The following is a 20,939-nucleotide window of genomic DNA, read 5'->3' on the forward strand; positions in this document are numbered from 1 at the left end:
CAGGTCGACAGGACAAGCAGTATTGCTAGCAGAAATCAGCACCCGAGATTGGGTGTAGTGATATAAATGCCCTCGTCTGCGTCTGTGCTGGGACTCTAGACACCGCGCAGCCAAGGGAGATGTGGAGGAAGAACGATGTACCACGTACGCTATGCCATGTCACGGAACATATTCCGCTTCCATCTCTATCTATTCCCGAGGTCGCTAGGTCTTCCGTCGCCTCCGGTTCCAGCGAACGAGTACTACCCAGTCCAAGTACTCACGAGTATCTCGTACATATCTAGGTACCTACATAGGTATTGCGCTACCCACAAGTACGAGTTCGAGTATCATTCGCAGGGGGATTTACGTAGAGAAGGTAAAGACGGGCATTCACGCACGCACGCACAAGTACAGAGTACGAGACTGTCCGACTATACAAGGACAATTACTTTGTGTTTATTGTGCGTGCGTAGCGTGAATTTTTTGTGTCATGGTCGGAATCTCGCGCTTTCCCTCCCACGTGACTTCACGCCGCTTTTGCTCAGGTTCGCTCGCGTCCGGCTCAACGTCGGCTCAGGCTCGGCTGGGCCAGCTCACCTTGCTGACTACATCGGGGCAGGGGCCAAAGGTCAGCCCTTCGCCAGGCTGTCAAGTTTTAACCAGGGCACAAACGAAGGCCCTTTGGGGTTCCTAGGAAGGCACCACGGCACATCCCTCCTTGCCGTCGCGGTCGGAACTTAAGCCCCCAGACTAGGCGACATGTGATATCACACGAAATGCGGACATTTAGGCCATAGGGCTTCTGAGCAACTATATGATACTCGCTGAACCTACCAAAACACTTCTCTGGTGCCTTGAAGCCCCCTTCCCACATGTGGACGCTCACGAGCAGGGAACCACAATGCGGTGGCATGACAGCCATACACACTCAATCCATACTACCAGCCATGTCCTTACCGCTTGCTGCAATCAGAAGAGTACTATGTCCATGCACCGAACGTTCTTCCTCCGGTCTCCCTATGATGATCCCTGTAGACCAGCCAACTTACCAGGGCTCTGTGGCCCCAGGACACTGTTCTACGGATCCCGCTTTCTTCACGCACAACCTTGAGTACCTTCTACTCAAGAAACCCTCCTACCCTTGCTCAAACTCATGTTTGCTAGCATTTGGACTACCCCACGCAGCCTCTCCCCCTCAAAATTGTCAAACGACGGGTGTCAAGCACTCCCTAGCTGAAAGTTTCGGATCCATCACCGCTACTACATGACGCTACTAGTGAATATCGCTCCGCGAGGAAGTCCAAGTTTAAGTAATATGCTAGGAACTAGTTTCGCGAAAGCAATCCGGTGACGAGCTCATTAAGCTCACCATACGATAAGAACATCGCATAGCATCTTCTTCCCCTCGATAAGACTAGGCGAATCGATACAACAGGCAGCTCAGGTACTTAAATGACCGAAAGATCGAAAGCTTTGCGCTGGCTGATGGTACAGACCGCTGGGCCTTTGCGTCGCTGTTGCCGACGATGAAATGCTCCAGATTGAAGAGTTTTAACATCATCCGCCCAGCAAACTGGCGACATGGTTGAATGTTCTTGACGACGCCTTCCCAGTTGGGACAGAACTGACAGACATCGTAATAGTGGTCTACCATTCGGACTGCTGCCCCTACACCGGGATTTTGACGCACGTTATACGCCAGTTGGTGTCCGTTGCTAATGAAGGTCTCCTGCTTCCCGGAGGGGTAGTGAATTGAGGGGTTGGAGAACGATATGAGAGCTAGTTTCATTTCGGTGCAGGCCTTACAGATCGATTTGATCTCATTCCCGCTCTCTCCGCAATTGCGACTTGGAATTTGTCTGGCACAGTATGGGGAGGCTTCATACCATGACCGCTCTGCCACATTTCACGACTTCTCATCTGTATTTTGACTACGCCACTATCTCGCTCGCTATTCAAACGACTAAGAAAAGTATACAGGGGCCCCTTTAACCACACAGGCCAGTTCTTCAATGAGCATCTGGAGCTCTTCACTAAATATATACCTTCGACCAGGCCTTTGGAAAATACGTTTTTCTCGTTCAAGATCAAGCCCCAAGGGGCAAAATCGAGCACAGATGGATTTTCACATCGTTAATGCCATGAACGAAACGAACGGAACCCCCTGACAGTCGGCCGAGCTTAAACCTCTTACGAGGAACTCCATACAACGACTGAGAACCATAGATCCTCCATGCTAATCTATATTCCTTAAGCTGATGTCCTGATTGACGAGGCTTCCTCAACAGTCGCAATCCGCCCCCTTAGGGACATCCGCAATCATCCCCCTCCGGAAGGGGCAGCAGTATGCAAACTCTCGGACCTGAAGACTCTCCACAACACTCGCAAACACAGTTCGGGGTTCCGATAAAGCAATGTTGGCCTGCTGTTAAAGTGGGAGTATCTCGGCCTGCTAGAGTGGGTGGATCTCGAACTATATCCCGTTGGGAAGCTTTAGCCTATTACCTTTTTGTGAGTTCAGGTCTTTTCTGCGTCACTTACCAACGGGAGTAGGTGATGCCAGGGTCAACGCGGCCATTGAGGCAAGGATAAGGATAAAAGACCGCATTGTGAATAAGAGACACGATGACCTTGTATTAATGAGTTCCCGGTGACTTCAAATTGTAAATGTAAAGAGATAGTTATATGGAACGGTGATTTTGGGACAGGGAACGGACCTTTTATAACTTGCCAGATCACGTAGCCTTAACGTATCACTTCGTCGGACTTTTGTATCGGAAAATGCCTTTCGGTACTCGATTTTGGAGCAAGTATATGCGAGAGTAGGAAATGGCAAGTTCAGAGGGAGACCGGAAGTCGCAGCTACGCCTTCCTATTATAGATGCGGAAATATTAGTCTTTCGGCGAAATCTACTTGTAGGTAAGTGATTCCTTAGTATTGGAAGAGGTGAGAATGGGGCTCCATGTCATGTTGATAGAACTGGTTACTTCCTTTTCCGTGTTAGTATAACCTCTCGGCCAGTATATGGGGGGGGTTGTGTAGATGTCAGGGGAATCCTCCGGTATAGACTGCGGCGACTACGAAAGAGGATAAAGGAGACAACCGGCTTATGTAGGTTACATTCTTCTTTGTTGTTAGATTCACCAAGCGGGCGAAGGTGGAAACAGATCGACACTCGAACGAACCTCGACCCAGCTCTCTTTAGTGATGCCTCTGATTGACAAGGCCAATCCGTGCCGTAACTTCGCGCTACCAGACAACAAACACGACCTTGTCCACCGGATTATCTTTAGGCCCCTGGTGGTCCTGGGCGTATGATGCGGTCCTTTTGGGCACTTGGTAAACAATAATCCGACGTGAATGCTGAGTAACAGCTTCAAGTGTCATGGTGTCGCGGCGTCATCCCGGAGCACGGTGATTGAGGTCCTCGAGCAACCTGAAGGTATTAGGGGGGGCTTGTTATGGGCCGAGAGAACTCCATATCTACGGCCGGCGGGGGCATCCGAGGTGCTTCCTAGACTGTCAAACATTGAGGAGGCTGATCCCAGACCTTGAGATCAAACCTACCTGTTCGTCAGACTGTTTTACGTACCCCAGGGGTTGAGCCCGTGATATCCTGGACATGGACAATTCGACCGAGTTTTCCCTGAAGCTGGCATAACAGCTAGACTTGGTACCTGTTACGCTTTGCCGGCGGCTCAAGGCAACCTGAGACCATCCCTGTCGGCGATGTGGTTGTCTCTTCGCTTCGTTCGGACTGTGGGTAATAACTGGATTCCCCAAACCCGAGAGGGAATGAGGTCCCATCGGGAACACGCCTGTCCGTATACATCGATGTACTGGTTTACAAAGAGAAAGCAGGCCGAGTGTAGTAGAAAGGGAGAATCGTGCCATATTCATAGAGTCATCCAAGTCGAATAGAGAGAAAATCCGGCGTTTACTTACACGCTATTACTACACGGTCCCACTCGCGGCTAGCTGTCTGGCGCGTCGCCCCAACCTTAAAATCTAACCAAAATGAGCAGTGAGCTCTGATTGGATCCCGCTGCTGGAGGCCTTTGCCATGTTCAAACTAGTGGTTCAACCCTTCGTCACTGACGTCTATCGTATCCCGGGGGGCTAATGAACTCGGCGGAAATCCTGAGTCATCGGGACTAAAAGGTGACCGCTCCAGCCTTCCATCGGTGATCTGCCGGTCCGTAAGCGCTAATGCAAAAGTTGTAGGGGAAGTAGGTTAGGTTTTAATACAAAGGGAGAATTTTTGCCGTATTCGTAGAGTAATTCTCACACCTAATAAAACTCATTGGTGGAGGAGAGGATAAAATCTTCTATCTACCTAGTCATATGGAGCTCCCCGCTTGGGTCGCTATGTGGAGGACCTACCAGTGGAAAAGGAAGTGGCAGGCGGTTGTCCGAGGGAGGAGCGAGGCAAGGCCAGCAACCATCTGGAGCACACGATGGGAGCAGGATACCCGCAAGCCATACGCAGGTGTTAACAAAAGCCGAGTCCACCGTGTTGTTCCTAATGAGGCCGCAGGTCATTGGGGTAGATAGCTCAGCTGGCTGCCAGCAGCACGCGACCAAACGAGTTGTCCACTTGGGGGTCCTGGGCCAGTTCAAACTGCCAAGGGACATCAAGGAGGGCGACATTTAGGGTTACAAGACCCTCGGAAGATGCCATAAGGTGGTAGAGAAAAATGGAAGTCCCAGGAAAGGGTACGGCTGCGCTGAGGCCCACAAATCTATAGTACGCAGACCGCTTACGCAATGCACGCATCGCGCAGGCAGGGTGGAAGCAGGGGTTCACTAAAGGGTGACTGGAGCCTCACTTCTCACCTCTTACTATAACAGGAAGTCGCCAACCTAGTTTTCATTGAAAATCTGATATTTCTAACCTGCGATAGGAAGTCGGAGCCAAAGCTTTTGGTCTCAACCGGAGGCTTCCTCCCCTTTGACAAACACTTACCATGAGTGAGTGCCAAAGGGATATAAGGCCGAATTGAGAAGTATATTCTTAAGGTTAGTTGATTTAATATGCTATAAAAGGTCTGTTCCCTTTCCCAAACTCGCCATTCTATGTATCGCTTCACATTTACAATTCAAAGCCATTCCGTATCTTCTCCACAATGCAGTTCTTCATCGTCATCCTCACCTCAATGGTCGCATTGACCTTGGCATCACCTACACTCTCAAACCTCCCTGGTGAGTTACAGACGAGACCGGAACTCTTAAAGAGTATTGGCCCAAAACTTACCAATGGGATATAGTTCGCGATACTCCAGATTTAGCACCTGGCGATCATTGCTTTATCGGAAATCCAGACTGTTTTTGTGATTGTTGCCAGATCAAATTCCAAAATTGCCAGTCCCTCTCGGGGCTTATTCCGGAGGGGTCAGATTGCACCTGTTGAGGAGGTCTCGTCAACCAAGACATGTGTGACAGCTTGTAAGTGGATGCTGGATTCTTCCACTCTCGACGAGAGGTGATGGATGGCTAACTGAATATCGAAGATGTAGTACAGGTATGTACTTGGGTACAGGGTTATGTTCGCCGTAGGGTTGACAGAAGCTGTATTGAAGTGCGATAATCTTCTCTGGTGAAGGCTTTTCCTTATCACTCGGATAGGGTTTTTCCTTTTCCCCAAGCGCGAATGCGGGAGAAGGTAAGGTTACAAGGATATTGTGATATTGTATGGTATTATCTACAGTCCGAAGCAAGCTAGAAAATCAATCAATCCATACGCGTGCAAAACCCGCTATTTTTTTTTGGTTTCGGTGAATGAGCAGTGTTGTCAAGAACGAGAACGAAGCGACATGGGATGGGTTTAAAGGGGTTCAAAAAGGTTTAGGGGGGTTCTGGCAAGGTATGGCCTGCTATCCAGAAGAAGCCAAGTAAATCCGCACGAAGGAAAAGAGGAAGTCCAGTGCTTGTCTCCTTATTGAGTTAGATACTTAAGACATGGAAAGAAAAGGGGATCAGTCTGGAACAAACCCAACGCGATAGTGCGTCTATGATCACCGTTGCTGCTGTGACGATGTGCTATCCTCCCGGGACTTTTGTATGCGTATGTCGATGTTCCCATCATCCACTAGGAAAAGGCCTCGATGGAACCTTGTCTCCCGGGGCTAACTTTGACCTGTCCCTTCTAAGCACTGACATATTCATCTTCGACGCAAATCACCTAGACGTGGCCACCAAGTGGTGGATATTGCTCGTCGTAGCCATACCTCTCACTATTCTGGTGTTTGTTGTATGGCTGATATGGCTCCGCTACCGGCTTTCGAACGATCAGGAAACCACCCTGGGGCAACCAGGTGGAGCAACTTGAAAGGTCAAACTGTGAAGGAGAGAAGGTTCTGCATAACACCAATACTGGATTTCGGGATCGGAGACGATAATGTGGCTCTGAAGTTTTTCCAGCATCAACCGATCTAGGCAACCTCGGCCTTCCACTGGAAGACCGGTTAGTGTGCATGTAGGGGCCTTTAAGTTGGGGACGTCGTAAAACTCGTCCCAAATTGTGCGTTGCGCTGCCTGAAGATCTCTCAGAGAGATAGAAGGCCACTGCTCTCACTCTCATAGTCAGCGTCGTCATCATCTTTGTTGTCTTCATCACCGCCGGCGGGGATGTAGGAAGGCGTATCGCTTCCAGCCCTTTAATGTCGGGAAGGCCCAACTCCATGTCACTCGAATCCTGAGGGTTCTAGGGCCATTGGCTAGAATCCCGTCGCATCCCGTCGTTGGTATGAGACGCTTCCGTGCCGCCAGAATCCCTGTAAGGCTCTCCATGACTGCCCTTCCCGTCCCTGAGACGACAGATGGGCCCTTTAGTCGGGATATCTGTTCTGGCCCGGAGGAAATAGGTTATTTACTGGGCCAGTCGACATAGATGAATCTGGATGGCCAGGCTCAGCCGATGATCTGCGGCGGTAGCGATGAACAGTAGAATCTGATCCAATCTTGGCTACTTGGTAGCTGTGTCATGGAGTGAGGGTGGTCGCCCTTGTGAAAAAAAGTACAACCATAAGCTAGGTTGTCGGCTCTTCGTCAACCCTGTCTACCTGAATCTACCTTGCCGTCAAGATTACCGCGCAAGCGCCAACATGCCTGAGCAATGAAGCAGTTTGGCTCGATGTCCTCGTGGCGATGCGGAACTGCAAGGGGGAGTAGGACGATGGCTAAGCTTGACCCAGACTAACCAAGTTAGAGAAAGGGAACTTTTGTGACCATTACGTCAACTTGGATCGGGTGCCAAGTTATGGTTACCGTCGGCTAGGCCGAGGCGATAAATTGATCCGTTGCTCAGGCCGAACTACACCATGCTCAGTCACGTGCAGGGCATCTCAGGTTGAAACAGCGAGGCTCAGGGCCACGCTCAGGTCCAAAGACGGAAATGGAAAGTACGTGTGTCGAGATTCCGATATCGAATTCCCTGTGTCACGTACAAACTCGGTACATACCTACTAGGTAGTACATAGGTACGTACGTACGGATGGAGCATATACATGTACTCGGTGTAGCTCGCCGCGAGTCGGAGAAAATTCGGAGGCGCACACTCTCTCGTCGTCCTGGTTACTTGTCCTTGCCCTTGTCCTTGTTGGTCCCTATACTTTGTACGAGCAGACGACTTGTCCACGTAGACGCAGATTGAAATATCCCGTACGAGGGACAAAGCCACTCATAAGGACCGAGGAGTATGTAGTAAGTAGCTCAGGCCTGCTCGTCTCGGGTTGCGCGCTAATTCCGGATCTGCCATCCCCGCGAGTTGAAAAAGTCGCACTGCGCCGCCGCATCGGGATCGCGCGTCGCGCTGATACTGTTGTACGTGACGGCCTGGATCGTGAAGCCGACTCCTTCACCATTTGCCGTCGTGCCCGGCGCTCCAGAGATATAACTCGGCCAATACGGCGCGCCGGCAGTGCGCAAGGGGTTCGGGTCGTGGAAGACGGTGAAGCTCACCCAGTAGCTGGTCATGATATGCGCCAGGGTCAGGTTGTTCGCGCCGGGGTAGTTGGTCACATTGGACGAGATGAACGGATTGGTCGCGCCATGAAGCTCGCTTCCGGCGGCAAAGGTCAGTTTGAACACTGCAGAGCTGTTGGAAAGCGAGTCCACCATGGACGAAGCCATGTAGTAGGTCGGACAGTTGATGATAAAGTCCCCGAACCAGGTCTGCCGCTGGTAGAAGGTGCTGTTGAAGTCGCTGCGAGGGTAGAGCGAGTAGAGACGCGAGAAGAATGATGGTCCGGCAGAGGAAAAGAGATCTTTGGCCTATTATTTCGAGGTATATCGTCAGCAGCTAGACAGAAACACAAATGACTTGGCCGACTGAAGCTCACATCTATCGTTTCATCCACCTGAGACGTCTGGGTCATGTTCGAGAAGGTGTATCCTTCAAAAGCGTCGCGGTTGGTGATCAAGGGCACCTTGTAGAAGTTGCCCTTTGCGAATTCTTGGTCGGGCAGGTCGCGGATGAACTTCCCATCCACCACCGGGCCCCAGTAGTAGACACCATATGCATTGTCGGGCCCCGGGTACGTTGAATTTATCACTGCCTGGTTCAGGTTTCCTAGCGTAGTAGAAGACAGTCCTCGAAGGCAATCGATGTCCGTGCAGTTTGACAGCTTCAGAGCCGTATTGAATTGGGTGTTCTGGATGCTCTTGTTGGCAAAGGGTTGCCACCAGGGATGATCTGCAATTGCGGCCGCGAAAGGAGGGAAATCGGAACCACTGTTGGCGATGAGCTGGCATGATACACTACCTCCACCTGCCGAGCCTCCCCAAATGGTGACACGCCCTGGATCACCACCAAAGGCACGGATGTTCCGCTGGACCCAGTCCATGGCAGCTCGCTGATCAAGCAGGCCGGCGTTCAACGCTCCATTCTCAGCAATGGCGTCTCCGCCCATGAATCCGAACATTCCCAGACGATATTGAATCCCCACGAAGATGATGTTGCCGTCAGACCGATTGACCAGGGCATCTCCTGGATAAGAGAACGGAGCGCTGCCCCCAACGTAGCCACCACCATGTATGCTAATTTGGCGTATTCAGTGTTAAAGTTTGTATAGGAGCGCAGGGGGGAATATTTTGGACCTCTTCCAAGTCTGGCATACCTCTAGAGATAGCCTGGCATGCTCTAATTGTGGATAGGTGGTTCAAAGAGATACTACTTACGTAAAGAGTACAGGTAAGGCTGTTGAGACAGGCTTGGACGGCACGAGCACGTCGAGGAGCAGACAATCCTCTGACTGCCCCTGTGGAGCTGAAGGAGTAGTATAAGTAGACCTCGCAGACGACTGATAGCATGCCGGGCCAAGGGTCGAAGCATTGATGGTCTGGCCGTTATAGTTGTTCATAGACTCAATTGGCACAGGTTTCGCCCAGCGCAGTTCACCTGTAGGGGCGGCAGCATAACGGATGCCACGGTAGTAGTTGATGCCTGCGGTGGCATTCTGATGGCCACTGTATTTCACATACCCGAGATCGATGACAGGGACGTTTGAGGAAGAATTCTGTGCCTTTGTAAAAGCGCTGAGGAGAAGCAAAGCCACAGCTCCAAAAGCTCCGACGACAGGGGATTTCATGACTGGTCGCTATGAACTCACGTCTAGGTCAACCTTTTAGATAGGCCAGAAAATGTAGGAGCACCGTGTAGACGAAAATCGCCCCTCTCCTTCAAAGTCACCGTTTTATGTGGTGTCAGAACTCGAGCTTCAGGCGGAATTCGTCGAAGTCACGGCATTATTCTCCACCGACCTTCCACCAGCCCGTCCTGCAGGTCAAGTCACCAGATACATTTTTCCCATCATGGAGATCCAAAGTTTGCGGTTCCTCGCAAATGAAGTGTACAAGGATGGTGCCGCCGGAAACGAAATGGGGAAATTCTGGGGTAACGCATTGACCTCATAGTCGGAATATGGCCGGACGAAGCCGTCATTGGAGGGTGCAAGAGGAGTAACAAAGCCAGGCCAATTCTGCCTAATTCACAAGATTCATGGCATTGGTGCCAGCCTCATTGCTCAGGATCGACCGGGAAGCGGCATTTGGTAGACTTGGATTGAAAGGGCATAAGATGGTTCCTCGTACACCGCTCGGTTATTGTTCCACATCAGCGAGAGGGGTCTCGCCCGGCTGTGGGAGGTGAGATCCATATCCTTTTGTACTAGATGTCAGGATATATTGTCCTGTTGTCCTTTGTCCCCCGAAATCAAGTGTTGTGGCATATTTAGGTGAGGTCGGGGTAGGGTGGGGTTCACTTGACCTTCAGATGTTGAAGTGACATCACGAAGGGCCGGTATTGGCCCATGAAGGCTAGACAACAATGAAAAGAGATGGCATTGGATAGATAATGACTTGATGGTGGGTAATAATGATAGTTAGATTTACAGGTAACTTGTCTCGTCGGGGGCTTGATGCCTGGAGACGTGGAACAACATTAATCCGCGACTCTCCCACATCTGGCAAGTCGGCCGACCGATTTCGCGGTGGTGACTCTGACTCTTGATCACCTGCACTGAACTGACAACATGCCCTTATCAACGATTATTCAGATTGCAGAACCCCCCCTGCGCCAACTCAAGCAAAACCAGATTTCGAGTGCTTCTTTCTCCTCTCTTACGTACTCGTGGCCACTATCGCTCTCCAAACCGTCGGCTCGAAACCCCCTACACACATTCGCCTCCCCCACCTCCCGCATGAACCAACGTGCCAACCTCCGAAATCCCGAGGGTTGCGCACTATTTTGCTTCTGATGCCTGCAAGAGGTCAGTGTATGGGGTTTGCAAGAGTAAAGGCAGATTTCTTGTTGCAAGTTTACCTTTGAAATGGGCCGAACCACATTATGACAGCGGCTGCCTCTACTCATAGCTGTGCCTTCACCACCGGTGCCTTGACGAGACCGAGTGTAAGATTGCCCTGCTTGTCCAGCCATTCGACAAGGCGGCGATCCGGTTGTTGAGTCTCAACATGAACCCTCAATGCCGTCCATGGATCCGCTCGAATCGGCAATTCCAGGTATGCGGTCAGTGGCGCGTGTTCTTGTGTTTCTTTTGCTGCAAACAATGTTAGCCACAGGGTCAGTCCTTGATGGTGTGCATACCCTCGTCACAACCCATGTGGCCGGGCATCTTTTATGCACTCAGAGTGGAAGGTTTTGAGGCGCCTCTCCCAGGACTGGACTGGTACTGGCCGTGGCTTGCAACTTGATGATATGTGTATCACCAACAAAAGCTTGTGCGATTTCTACCTGTTCCGTCCTAATATTTCTTTTTGACTGAAAACAGCAGGAAAAAAGTGTAAGCACCTCGACAGCACGGGTCTTGACCGACTAATATGTGTTTCACGACATTGGCCATTCATCTCATCTTCATGTCGGGCGCGGTGGCAGGGCTCACCTCACCGGAATTGTTTCGCCACTCCAATCGACGACAGAGCCAGCAGCACTCATTGGACACACGAGATTGGCCGGGTGGGTATGGTGAACACCGCCTGAGGTGCAAAATATCCTCATCATTTGACCTGCAGCGGTAAGTCGTCAACGTGGCGAGGTGTCGACCAAACACGCGCTGGTGGACTCAAGCGCCTCCTGGGTACAATCAGCAACAGCAATAGCAGAATGATATCAAACCGGTGGACGCGACGTATTCGGTCGTGCTGATCCATTGAAAACTCCTGGTCTCAGGCACTTCGGGAGGCTGCATAATTTTGACTGCCTGAAGTGATGCTGCAAGAGGAATGACAACGTTCATAAGAAATTGACCCAAAGATGACAATGACAACGAATTCTAGTGATTTGATCAGGGAGTCCAAGCGAGTTGTGGTTCAAAAACCAGGTTCAGAGATGGTTTGTTCATGCACAGCTGCGGATAAGGCACACACAAGTGACCAATTCCACCTCATGCTCGTTGGGCCACGTCTCCGCAGGCTGAACAGCTGACCTCTTCGGACTGAGAAACCCCTCCCCCCGACAGAGCCTCAGTCACGTGGTGTGCAGCTCACAACTTGTCGCAACCACAAGGCGATATACTCATCCTGGAGAAGACTGGCAAGCGCGAGAAGGGTGGAGGAGTTGGTATGCGTCTATATCCGGCGGCCCGAGTGACGACAGATAGACGACGAACCCTGGACGAACCGTGCTGTCAGATGAGTCACAGGGAGAGGGTGACGAAGCGCTTCATGTCTGGGCATGCCACACAGTAGGCCTTGATCGGCCGTCATGACTCTACGAACCGGACCGATCCAGAAGCTATCGATACAGGTAGGGATTCAGCTCCCATGTCAGTGGTCTGTTTCTTCAGACATTCCACTCCACTCATTTCGACCCGAAGCGACCATATTACATTGAAAACAAGGACCTAAGTTGCGGTATCGTGGATGTCCCGCATGGCACAGGCACAGGCACAGACACGGACAGAGGGCCAGATCTCACCCATCACCAGGGGTCTCTTTCGCTGGGATCTAGTTGACGCGGTGCTTGAGTAGCAGTGTCAGTGTCTACCAGGCAATGCAGCGACCATCGCAGTCTTTTACTCGTCGGGTGAAGGACTACAAAGCGTCTCGCTCTCTCTCAGAAGAAGGAGTGGACAGGGAGGGAGTGGCGAATGGGGTTTCTTTTCAGGACAGTACACTAGTATCTCAAGATGCTGCATTTGCTACTTTACTCGTACACCACAGTGACCACATCAATGTGATAGTCAGTCGGAAGGCCCGAGGCCTTTTTTGTTACCCATCTTGCCAACCCGATGCGTCGCGGCGTTGATGGCCTGGCATGCGCCCCGAAACCGTATGAACCGGATAACGAATGAAATGAACTTCGATATTGTCCGCGAGATTGATTGACATGGCTCTTCCGCGTAAAGTCAACCTGGCACTCATGAATTCCAAGCACCAGAGGAGATTGATCGTCCCGGATCGAGTTACACACACAGCTCGACAGGGACAGCCCCCACCCGACCTGCTAAGTGAGTTGCCAAGTTGCTGAATGGCTGCAGTAGCTGCAGTAGCTGTGTAGCCAGGGCTGGGGCTGAGGCTGAGGCTGAGGCTGAGCTCCTGCTCAAGTCCCCGTTGAAAAGACCTGCTTCACGAGCATTTTCTTGTTGATTTTGCCCATGGCGTTGCGCGGAATGTGCTCGACGACCTTCAACTCCTGTGGAATCTTGTAATTGGCCAATCTATCCTTGAGGGCCCTGCGCATGTCCATGGCCCCCCATTGCTTGCCGCCCCGGCCGCCGCTCTTCCCTGTGTCACTCAGAACCACGACCGCGGCGACCTTTTGGCCCCATTGTTCGCTAGGGAGTCCGACCACGGCAGCTTCGGCGATGTCTGGTAGCGAGAGGAGTTCTCGTTCGATTTCTAGTGCAGAAACTTTCTCGCCGCCCGTTTTGATAATGTCGATGGATTTGCGGCCACGGATGAAGTACATGGGTCCACGAGCCCAGGATTGCTCGGGCGATGTTCCTGTTCCGGGGACGAGTGTGCGGATCGCCACGTCGCCTGTCTTGAACCAATTGCCTTTGCCGTCTTCAGACTCTACAAACTCTGCCGCTGTGGCAGTGGGGTTGCGGAAGTACTCCTTGAACACTGTAGGGCCACGGAGCTGGATTTCCCCTTCTCGCGGCTGGCCCCTTTCGTCCATTTCTTCGCCGGGCGTTATGACCGTGTCTGTCTCAGTGTCAACGAGCCGTATCTCGACTCCTGGCAATGGCCACCCAACTGAACCGTCTACACGGTCCTCAAACGCCAGTCCACAAGATAGCGCCATGCCGACCTCGGTCATCCCGTAGCGCTCGAGAAGGGCATTGCCGCCAGAAAGCTCCGCCCAAGCCTTTTTGGTCGGTGTAGGAAGGGCTGCAGAGCCGGAAATATTCAATCGAAGGTTACGAGGGTTGATCGCCGTGCGTGTTGCGGTCTGCATTTCTGGGGAAAGAGAGGAGTGAGTTGCCAGTAGTCGGTTGTATATCGTCGGGACACAGGTAAGGAAAGTTATCGGCCTTTTCCTTTCGTCTGTCGAGAGAGAGGAAGGGTCGGGGAGAAATGGTGCAGCCAGACGCTTCCACACAGTCTCTGCGTTGAACGGGTACGCAAATTCGATCGCCGAGCCAGCCATCAGAGGGGTATACAAGGCGTTGATTGTCCCATGAATATGATGTAGTGGGAGAACGTGGAGGAGCAGGTCTGAGGGAGTGTATTTCCATGCTTCGATCAGAGAACTGGCTTGTGCCGCCATGTTTGCGGCAGACAGCACCACGCCCTTGGGACGACTGGTGGTTCCGGAGGTGTAGAGCATGAACCCGCCATTCTCAATAGTGTCGGAGTCATCTAACTTGACATGTTCGGCGGAGAACGCGGCCCCGGTCTCAATCTTGGAGAGGATCTCCAGTCTTGGGACATGGTCGAGTCCTTCTTTCACCACCTCTTGTGCCTTGTGTGAGAATTTCTCCGTCGAGAGGAACAGGGCGGCCTCGCTGTTCTCGAGGATGTACCGCAGCTCGGAGCTGGGATGGGTATGTGCCAAGGGGAGGGCGATTGCATCGTGCGCGAGGATCGCGAGGAACGTCACTGTTTAGAACAATGTCTTCGTCAGCATTCTGCAGCTGCAGCTGCACAACAAGGGAATTTCCCAGGGCACTGGCTCTGGTCTGGTATGGTCGCGCACCCACATAGTCATAACCGTTTTCCGCCAGAAAAGCGATCCTCTCCCCAGCCAGAGGGGATTTTCTTCCTGCGGCAGAGAGAGCGGCAATTCTGTCCTTTGCGGCAGCAACATCGTGTAGGAGACTGCCGTAGCTGAAGGTCCGGGTTGAGGCACTGTGTATTATCGCAGGGGATTCCGGGTCATGGCTCGCAATGGCTGCGAAGATCGGGGATGAGGGGAGAGCGGACGACGAGGTCGATGACGACAACGCCCTCCCGACAGAAAATCCTAGGGGATTCTGGCATAGCGTAGAGGTGAATGCGAAGGGGTTTGGGAGCGCTGGCCGGGGCCGCGACAATCCTGATCCAGCTCCTGCTCCTATACGGCCAGCAGCCCTGCAGAGCTGAGTGGTCGCCGCAGTGAAGAAGCGACAGGTCGGAGGGGTAGCGACCATCCCGCAACCATTGTCGATTGTTCCCTCGCTCACACGAAAATATCAGGCTTGAGCAACGGTGTTCGAACTGACCAAAGACGAGCAGTGGAAGAAGAACTATGAATCGTGTTGACAGAGAGATGATGTATTAGAAAATGCTAAAGCTCAAAATTGCATGTGTTACTCCGCATTGACCCGCAGGACTCAAATTTCTCATGGCCGAAGCCCTGTGCCTCATGACCCTCGTGTGCCTCGTCAATACTGTTCTTCTGTGGACCGCATACGACCTTTCAATTCCAGCACATGGCTCCCTTCATCACATCTCATCCACGATCTCGAATTTGACAAGAATCGAGCATCTGGTCTCCCTTCCCTTCAAGTCCAGCATGCGGATAAAATTCCAGCCTGGAGCTACGTACAGCAACCTCACCGCAGCCACAGCAAAGATGGGGTTGATGGCAAAACTGTCATCGCTCTTGATGAGCATGCGGAGGAACACTAGCTCGTTGTCGTCATAGTCCCATAGCAGTGTCTCGTCCCAGATAGGATCTGTGGGCGGAGGATTCTCACCTCTATGCAGCAGCCCGAGTTTGTGTTGCCTGTAATGTGCCGTCTTGCGCTTTGGCGCGTCATCCTCATCGATGTCAGGGTGGTAGAGCTTGCAGGTCAAGTATGGCTTGATCTCGCCAGGTTCTCGCCCTTCTGGTACGGGTATATCTGTGGCTCCTGCAACATGCAGGCGGAGCATCTTCCTCTTCCCGGTGTTGAGTCGGCCAGATCCGCCGGCCCGCAAAGCCGCTGGCTTCAAAACATATCCATCTGTGCCGCTGAATAGTGCTTCATTCAGCTGTATGCTAGCCCCGAATGTCTGCCAGTTGAGGGCACACACTTGCGCTCCGATACCCCAGAACTGCACCGGCTTGAGGTTTCGGGACGAGATCCGCGTCCCTTTGGGATACACCCGCATTAGATGTCGGGCGTTGTGGCAAGCAATTTTGTCGTTCTCGGCGGGCATATGGTCCTTTAGACCACTCTCGGAGACATTGATGAGGTGATGATGAGGTCCGTCCTTGAGTCCGGCTTCACCATACCAAGAATTGTCGCGCGGTTTCACTGATTGAGCGTACACACCTAACTCTGCCAGCTCAGGGATGATGATGGTAGGTGCAGCCTTCTTCTTGTCGTTGTAAGCCTTCTTCGCCTGTCTCGTTTCTTCATCCTCGTCGTCCGAGTTGGAGCTCTCCTCTTCGCTTTTGGGTTCGTTGGGAAAGTGGTATTCGACAATGACGACTATTTTTGACCCAAGCTCTTCGAGTGTCACTTGGTCGTCAGAGCCTTGCTGCTCCTCGTGCCCTTTCTGCCTGACAGCCTTGCTCAGCAGTCGGTCGCCCCATACCTCTTTCATAATCTCGACGAGACGCCGTTGACCATGTGCGTCGCAATGGTTCTCCAAAGATAGGAGGATTGGAGATGCTCTGCAGTCTGGATGAGATGGCGCCTGACGGGCTTCCTCGTCCATGACATCACGAATCGTTTCACATACGGCGCGGAATGAGATATTAGAGACAAGCGTGTAGCCATGCGTGACCTTTGGTTCGTCCTTGTTTTCCTCATCGTCCCACGCATCAATCTCCACGCAGCGCGATCCCGTTCTAAGAGCAGTCCTGTAGGCATCGGCAGAAGAATTGCCGTAAAGCTGGTGAGCCACCAAGTAGGTGTTGTGACTCGAACTGATGAAGTATTCGGACAACGGACGAGACCGATCTGTTATGTACGACGGGACGTCAATATGCGGCTTGTTGAGGAGGGCGTGCAGTGACTCGGTCACTGTGTCTGGGTTGTCTAGAGCGGCCTCTTCCTCTGAGAGAACATGGTGCTTGACCAGGAACGCCCTGAGAGCATGGCTGACTCGGAGTTGATGCTTGGTGATGTTTGTTTCGCGGGAGCCATGACCGCCGCCAGCAACCGTCGAGGCATCAATGACTTCGCCGGCGTCCTCATTGTCGACTTTGCCAGTCTTCTTGGAGAATGGGTTTAGCTTGGCCATGTGTGAAGCAAGGTGCGCTGAAGCTGAATCGGCCATGATGGACAATGTAGCGACGACCTCAACTTGGAGGAACACAGAGTAAATCGACCAGCCGTGGTGTCCAGGGGTTTTGTTCTTTGTGTCAATGTCGCAATACGAGTAGGAGGGGACCAAGTTGACCAGCTTGGCCCACGTCAACAAATAAGCTTCCAGGCGACGCGGCTGAAAGTCTGAGGTGGACAAGAAGGAAGCAAAAGGATGCTCGGCTATCCTGGTTGTATATTAGTCTTGTAAGCAACTTGTTACACGGTCCACACAAGATCTCGTTGTACCCGTATACCTATTTCCCATATCTTGTTTCTGGATCCTGTAGGCGCTTCTGACAACCCTTGCACTAGTTCTTCAAGGGATTTTTTTGGCCCCCAAATGCAGGTCATCAAGTGAGGTCGTAGAATAAGCCTAGCAAACTGCGCTTAGTAATATAATGCCCCAGCGTAGAAATGTCCGTTCATCATCATCTACCTGACCGCAGCGCATCTTGACTGCAATCATCAAAATCCCTCCATCCCTTCAATCTCTGGTGTGCGTGCGCCAGAATCCATCCCCTCAAGAAGCCATCCAGTCAGTGACCAAATGAGGCGCTATGTAACTTCTGGCACCTCGTTTTGCCGTGCAGTATCGAAGAGAAGGATGGCGAGCAGCTCCACCACGCCCGTGGAGGACACGATCCGAAGAAAGGTGAGCTGAGAAGAAGCGGAAGAAAGCCAGGGCGTTTCCGCCCCGTTTCAGGACACGTCTATCTATCTGCCCAGTTCTTGAACATACCCAGTCAATCCGCTGTGATACGGTGTCTAACGTTCGCGACAGGTGACAGAGGCTTTGAACCCCACAAACCTCACCATTCGAAACGACTCACATCTTCATTCCCACCACAAGGCCATGGTAGGCTCGACTTCAAAGGAAACGCACTTCTTGTAAGTGAATGGCCTGTTTGTCTTCGTCGCTTTCCCGGCCACTGGCGCGTGTGCTCTTCACCATGATCTTAGGGTTCTCGGGCGTCACAGCCTCGTGTGACAGGATCGGAGTCATATCATCTCCAGATCCCCTTCTCCTCCTCAAGCTCTGCGGAAACTTCCCCCACATTATGCTTCTTCCAAACTACTAACAAAAAGCCTAGTCTGGACATCACGTCTCCGTCATTCCAAGCGAAGCCGCAACCGGCGCGGCACAGGATGATTTATTCGCTGCTGAAAGAGGAGCTCGATCGCCCCGGCGGGATCCACGCTCTCCAGCTTCGGACCAAGACACCGGAGGAGGTGGAGAGGGAGCTGGCGAGGAAAAAGGACGCACAGGGGGCGGCGTGAGTACTAAACTTGCAGTGCAGACTATGTATGTATATATGGAGGGTCCCAAAGATGTTTGTCTTCTAAGATCCTACGGCACGGCTCTGTATGGATGGTCGAATTCTATACCCCTAGGTCAAGGAGACATCCGCCATACCGGTTGACAGAGACTCGCGCTACATGGCATTCAACCTTGTATCGTGCCGCGACTAAGTGCCGATGTGGTAGACCGTGGAACGAGAAACCGAGCTACCAAACTGAATACACAATCAATCCTGCTACAGCTGCACCTGGGAAGAGGAATGGATCCCACAATACCATCCAAAACAGCTTGAAGGGAATTATTAGCGGGTAGTGTGTGTATCTAATTGGGCGTTCTGATGCTGTACAATGTCAATCCTTGCCAACCAGCCCAAGATCCCCTCCACCACCAAAAGGGATCGAAAACAGACAAAATGAACACTTTTGCGCCGGCTTTTTCTGCGAAAAACATAGGAAATTCTGAAACCTCTCCCTGCCACCTTCCCCTGCCCGCTCTATCGCGCTCTGATCTTCCTCACAATGCGAGTTGTGTCAACTCTCGGGCGATCCAAAAACACACAAAAAGAAAAAGGTACCTTGTGGTCTGCTTCACCAACAATAGATGCTGTCCACCTTTCGTGGACATGAAGTCAAATGTAAGTAAACCTGCAAGAACCAATTGCACCGCGGAGCCGCCAGTTCCACATATGTCACGATTCTCGCCAGCGATTGAACATCGTTTTGTGAGTTCAGGATGGTGGAGGACTGTTATTGCCATTATCCTAATTTTTCGTAACAGTAACAGCCACCGCCACGACCACAACAATAATGATGATAATGAGAACTGGGCGCAAGTTAGCATATTCCCGCAAGCAGAATCCGGCCAACACTCACCGACAATGCCTAAGCACATCCACTTCTTGCGGCGGGCAGCTCGGGCTTTGACGACCGCACCCTCGAGCTCAACATTTGCCTTGGACACATGTTCTGCGACTTGCTCGCCTTGCTCCTCGATCTGGGTGACCGCGGGCTCTTGCTGCACCACCAATGCCTCGAGGTCTTGGAAGAGCTGGGCAAGCTCAATCATCTGTCGTTCAATCTTCTGGATATCTTCGTGACGTTGCGAGACGTTTCGTGCGACAGACTGTGCTTCACCGCGTCGGTCGCTCTGGATCAAGGCAGAAGAAAAGATTTGTTGGTTATTGGGATCTTCAACAGCTTCGCGCACTTCCGCGTCGGAGGCATCGGGGCGGACGATCCGATATTGTCTCGCCATCTGTTCTTGAGACGCTTTCCGGAATTCGCGCTCAACTTGTTGGTACTGATTGATCGCAGTCTTCAGCCTTCGATCAATTTTGCCCACCTGGGGAGCATTGCGCGGGTTCCCGGACTCCGGTTGGTGCTTGATGTTCTTGACGCGGCTGACGAGACCACGGTACTTTGTCATGATTGTTTCTCCCGTCCGATCAACCTCCACGCGCAACGGCGATTGGGCGGATGTATTGGTGTCTGCGAGGTATCGTGCTTGGAGGCCCTTGAGACGCTGTAGATCCGCCTCGATTTCATCGATAGCTTGATCGACAGCCCGGCATTCATTGAGAATCCGGTTCGGGTCGGCGCCGTTCATGTTTCTCATTTCTGAAATGCGTATATTAGCCAGCAGCCACAGAAGGGTATCGTCGAGCTTTGTGTACCGTAACCGCCTTGCCGCTGTTCATCTTGAGCGTAATAGCTGCTCCCTTGTTGCTGGGGCTCGGGGCGTTCACTATAGTTTCCCTGATTGCCATATGCTTCATTGCCATTGCCCCCCTGAGCGTAGGGATTTCCTGCTTGTCCGTAGGGATTGTAGGTGCCATAACCCTGGCCGCCTTGCTGGTAGTTCTAATCGGAGCGATGCGGCAGTCAGCAATAGCTCTCAATGGGGAAGCATAAGGCAATGGTTGTAGGATGTCTGTTGGGTGCGTTTCAGGGGTCGGGCGGAAGGGTGAAGCCAACCAACGTCTCTCGGCATGGAAACGTACACTCATGATGCCTGGAAAGCGAGGCGTGTATTAAAAATCGTGTAGGTGAACAATAACGGTTCAATTGAGGACTCCCAGTTAGCGCGGGAATGCGTCGAGCAGGAAACCTGTAGAGAAAGGAGGTTCACGCGCAAATGGCTTCTGTACGCGATACTGGAATGAAGAAGATGAGAAAGAAAGCAATACAAAGGAGGAGGATGGAAGTCTAAGATGGAGGTGGAATCAGCAGCGGCTGAATAGAAAATCTCAAAGAAGAAAGGATCTTGGGGTGTTTGGAAAGATGGCGGGCTGAGTGATCAGAGCTACGAGGAATCTGATCAGCTCGGGACGGAGTTGGGAGGGAAGGAAGCGGCATGTGAGGGAGCGAGCTGCAGCGAGAGGAACCCCCCCTGCGGCCATTATTTTACGAATATTCCATAGGGGAGCCTAAAGTGCCCCTCGGACCCTACTAGCACAGGCTTCGACCGGAAAGGTCTG

The 20,939-nt window shown here is 52.1% G+C and overlaps 5 protein-coding genes across 5 annotated transcripts; 1 reads left to right on the plus strand and 4 right to left on the minus strand.

The window, feature by feature from the left end:
* Window positions 1-7,720: 7,720 nt before the first annotated feature.
* AYO20_11132 (hypothetical protein) lies at window positions 7,721-9,570 on the minus strand (the record flags this gene model as incomplete). The annotated part of the gene is made up of 3 exons (XM_022649385.1): window positions 7,721-8,254; window positions 8,323-9,019; window positions 9,161-9,570. The coding sequence occupies 3 exons, from the start codon at window positions 9,568-9,570 to the stop codon at window positions 7,721-7,723; spliced, it is 1,641 nt and encodes a 546-aa protein (XP_022494635.1).
* Window positions 9,571-13,037: 3,467 nt separating this feature from the next.
* AYO20_11133 (hypothetical protein) lies at window positions 13,038-15,072 on the minus strand (the record flags this gene model as incomplete). Its single annotated transcript, XM_022649386.1, has 2 exons — window positions 13,038-14,542; window positions 14,640-15,072. 2 exons carry the CDS (start codon window positions 15,070-15,072, stop codon window positions 13,038-13,040), a joined length of 1,938 nt encoding a protein of 645 aa, XP_022494636.1.
* Window positions 15,073-15,367: 295 nt separating this feature from the next.
* Window positions 15,368-17,134, minus strand: AYO20_11134 (hypothetical protein; the record flags this gene model as incomplete). Its single annotated transcript, XM_022649387.1, has 1 exon — window positions 15,368-17,134. The coding sequence occupies one exon, from the start codon at window positions 17,132-17,134 to the stop codon at window positions 15,368-15,370; it is 1,767 nt and encodes a 588-aa protein (XP_022494637.1).
* Window positions 17,135-17,767: 633 nt separating this feature from the next.
* On the plus strand, window positions 17,768-18,441 carry AYO20_11135 (hypothetical protein; the record flags this gene model as incomplete). Its single annotated transcript, XM_022649388.1, has 3 exons — window positions 17,768-17,815; window positions 17,945-18,051; window positions 18,255-18,441. The coding sequence occupies 3 exons, from the start codon at window positions 17,768-17,770 to the stop codon at window positions 18,439-18,441; spliced, it is 342 nt and encodes a 113-aa protein (XP_022494638.1).
* Window positions 18,442-19,223: 782 nt separating this feature from the next.
* On the minus strand, window positions 19,224-20,468 carry AYO20_11136 (hypothetical protein; the record flags this gene model as incomplete). Its single annotated transcript, XM_022649389.1, has 4 exons — window positions 19,224-19,285; window positions 19,336-20,079; window positions 20,136-20,322; window positions 20,463-20,468. 4 exons carry the CDS (start codon window positions 20,466-20,468, stop codon window positions 19,224-19,226), a joined length of 999 nt encoding a protein of 332 aa, XP_022494639.1.
* Between the last annotated feature and the right edge of the window lie 471 nt (window positions 20,469-20,939).

Source organism: Fonsecaea nubica (genome assembly GCF_001646965.1).
Source record: "Fonsecaea nubica strain CBS 269.64 chromosome Unknown Scaff135, whole genome shotgun sequence".
NCBI classification, from domain to species: domain Eukaryota; kingdom Fungi; phylum Ascomycota; class Eurotiomycetes; order Chaetothyriales; family Herpotrichiellaceae; genus Fonsecaea; species Fonsecaea nubica.